The sequence below is a fragment of the Molossus molossus genome, unplaced genomic scaffold (genome assembly GCF_014108415.1).
Source record: "Molossus molossus isolate mMolMol1 unplaced genomic scaffold, mMolMol1.p scaffold_m16_p_13, whole genome shotgun sequence".
Taxonomy (NCBI): domain Eukaryota; kingdom Metazoa; phylum Chordata; class Mammalia; order Chiroptera; family Molossidae; genus Molossus; species Molossus molossus.
The window spans coordinates 48,258,839-48,262,615 of NW_023425348.1; the positions used below are offsets into that span (position 1 = coordinate 48,258,839).

Sequence of the window (3,777 nt, forward strand, 5' to 3'; positions counted from 1 at the left end):
TTTTATTGGTATGTTTTTGTCACAATTTGGGAGGCTCTATTAGATTTAGCCAATATAAAACAGAGTGAATCCTCCTGCAATACAAAAAGTAATTCCTTGGTACTTCACACCCTCACCAAAATCTTCTGAGTCTGAGAGAAACTTCAGATATGCTACTGGATAATGTGTAGTTAAAAAAATACTATACATTGTGCAAAGTATAATAAAGCAGTCAGAGAAAGACAAGTTCCATATGATTTCACTCAATCGTGGAACGTAATAAACAAAGTAAAAAGCAAAACGGAGAGAGACTCATAGATTGAGCAGACTGACAGCTCAAGGTGGGAGGAACTTGTGGGCTACTGGAGAGATTGAGCAACAAGGGAAATAAAAGAGGAAGAATTCATGGAGGAGAGCAACAGTGTGGTGTTGTGGAGGGGAGAAGGGTGTATGGAGATGGGAGAGTGTATAGGGGGATACATGGTGATGGAAAAAATAAAATAAAACTTGAAAAATACTATAATGTTTTGAATGTATAATTTTACCTTGCTTTGTATTTACTATTCGGAATGTAGATTTTTTTATTACCTCGTTTTACTAGTTTTTATAAATTATCTTTTCATGCTTCTAACATGTAAACATGCGCTGGATATTCTAGAAAAGTAACTATCATGTATATCAGAGAATATTGTATATTTTTGTGTTCACATTATGAATAATAAAAGTTATTCAACATTTTTTATTTTTTCTACAAAAATATAATTTTTTTTCTTTTTTTAAAACTACATCACCAAATGCAACATTTCTCATAGAGTTCGAGTAATCCATAAAATACACCAAGATTAACTGGCATGTATAAATTTCCCATTCACTTTTATTCTATGCATGGGCACAAGGACCTGACTACTTTATTATGTCATCTAGTACTGTTATACAGAAGTAAATATGTTGCTATTTTTAATTTTATATTATTCTTTGTTGTTTCGTAAAAAACGTACTATATTTGATTCAGGAGGGATACATAGACATTAGGAAACTTTGTTACATAATGAAGAAACTATATTTGATTATGTCCAGAATTATTAATGCATATTACTTTATTTAAGACTCCAATTCACAACAATGGATTATAAGTTATTATCCCTGTATCATATATAAACCTTATTCAAAATCTCACATCTCAAGAAACAATTATTTTCAAAGAATTTATAGGAGACAATTTTCATAACCCAACGTTAAACAATAAATTTCTTAGATATGACACAAAAAGCATGACTCATAAAAGAAAATAACATAAATTAGACTTCATTAACATTATTTTAAGATAAGGTTACTTATGGCTTATTAAATCTTGAAGACTAGTAAATACTAATTTTGAGAAGATAAATAATAATAATAAAAATTTTGCTATAATTTTTTCTAATTCTGTATCCTCTGTTCTTGCTACTTCTCACTGAATGTCAACAGACTTACCAAGTTTTACTATTCAAGATTAATCCAAAATTCAGATGAAAAGTTTCCTACTTTAAGATAATGCTGATTCATTTTTAACATTTGCTGTTTAATAACTCTTATCTTTTTTGATGAGCTGGGGAATCTCAAACCTTGCTAAGTCAAACACATTTTACTACTAGCAACTTAAAGAATCCTTCCCTGATTCTTTTGGTTTTAACACCATAAATAATAGGATTCATCATGGGTGGAATTAGTAGGTATGTATTGGCTACCAAAATGTGGATATGTGGAGCAATGTGATGACCAAATCTATGAGTGAGAAAAGAGAAAAAGGCTGGTGTATAAAACACCAAGATGACCCACACATGAGAGACACAGGTACTTAAGGTCTTGAGGCAGGCAGCTTTGGATGGAAGATTGAAGACAGTGAAAAGAATAAAGACATAGGAACAGATGATCAATATGAAATCCACTCCCCCTGTCAGAAATGCCACAATTAGGCTGTAGGCTCTACGAATCTTGGTCTCAGTACAAACCAGCTTTATCAGAGACATAAACTCACAGTAAGTATGAGAGATGATATTCGTTTTGCAGTAGGAAAGCCACCTCAGAAGGAAAGGGTGTGGACTGAGGAGGACAGCTCCTCTGAAGACAATGAACATACCCAAACTTACAATCACTGTAGGTGTTAAGATAGTGGAATGTCTTAGTGGGTGGCAGATAGCTACATAGCGGTCAAAAGCCATGGCCAAGATAAATCCAGATTCCATTGTAGACAGAGAATGGATAAGGTACATTTGAGTGAGGCAGGCTTCAAAGTAGATCTCTCTGTCATTGAACCAGAAGAGACTGAGTATCTTGGGAAGTGTAGACGAAGTAAGCATCAAATCAGCCATTGAGAGCATGCATAGAAAGATGTACATAGGTTCATGAAGTTTGTGGTCTGTCTTGACAATTAATAAAAGGGCAACATTTCCCATCAGCGACACTAGGTAGACCAAGCAGAAAGGGATGGAGATCCATATGTGGGCATCCTCCAATCCTGGAATGCCAAGCAGTAGGAAGGTGGTGGGTTGAAAAATGGTCCTGTTATCACCTACCATTATGCAAATAATGGATATCCATGATCCTGTCCAAATTAAACATCATAAATATTTTAAATATACAAAGATTAAAGCTTTTTTGTCATTGTTATGGTCAGAGAAAAATGATAATATCTTGTAATATGCAACTGGTTATTGAATGATTTCTTTGCTAATAAATTGTCTTAATGTATCAGATACATGGGACTGTGCATTTTGGGTAAGAATAATAGTAGAAAGGAATTCTCTATCTTTCTCTCTCTCTTTCCCTTACCTACCTCACTTTTTCTCTCTCTTTCCTCTGCCTTGTCTGTCCTTTTTTGTCAGAACGTATTGTCCATTTGGCTAAATACATTTTATTAATATTATGTAGTATTATAGAGGTAGTCGTTGATATATTTCTTAATACTGAGATATAATTTCCTACCATCTGAAATAGTAAAAAAATTAAAAGGCCAATCATCATGAATGAGATTAGCCATTTGTACATTTAACCCCTCTTACCCTATTCCCAAAGTAGAGCTTACAGTTATAAGGAAAAAGAAGATGTGGGAAATACCAAAGATAAATTGAGTCAATAAAGAAGTGAGAACAAATCTGATCTTATATTGAAAAGTGAGTCATTGACTTCATAAAGGAAGGAGCCTTATCTTCATAAAATCATCCAAATAGAATTGTAAGAAATCATTATTTTGCAAAGATAATACAGCACAGAAAGTGACTAAGACTGGAAAACATGGGCATTAGGCAACTAGATATTTATCTTCTTTATAAATATGATCAATTAAATTATTCTAGAAGTTATATAATATATTCTTCAGTTATACAAAGAACTTGATGCTGATTTTTGCTTCCCAAAGTAAACTTAAATGCAACTCTTGGCTCAAGATATCAGGTTATTTATTTTATTTTTGTCTATACTCACCTGAAGATATTTTTCCACTGACTTTTTCTTTGTTAGATAGAGTGAAAGAGAGGGAAGGAGAGAGAAAGAGAGAAAGAGAGAGAAACATTGATGCAAGAGAGACTCATCGAGTGACTGTCCTCAACACAAGCCTGGGCCAGATTATCAGAAGTGTATCTTGAAATGTATGAAGAATTGTTTAGTCAAGATATCCTAAAAATTCTAAATTTTAAATTGATAAATTATTACTTTGGTTCAAATATTTATGTAAAATAAGCTTATATAATATGAGGCATCATGTTAGTCTGAATAAAACAAAGTTCAATAAAAACAAGGTTTTGAGCAAATGTAGTTCGG

General features: G+C 32.8%; 1 protein-coding gene across 1 annotated transcript; it reads right to left on the reverse strand.

The window, feature by feature from the left end:
• Positions 1–1,592: 1,592 nt before the first annotated feature.
• LOC118628566 (olfactory receptor 52K2-like) lies at positions 1,593–2,537 on the reverse strand. The gene has a single exon (XM_036259546.1). The coding sequence runs from the start codon at positions 2,535–2,537 to the stop codon at positions 1,593–1,595; it is 945 nt and encodes a 314-aa protein (XP_036115439.1).
• Positions 2,538–3,777: the final 1,240 nt, after the last annotated feature.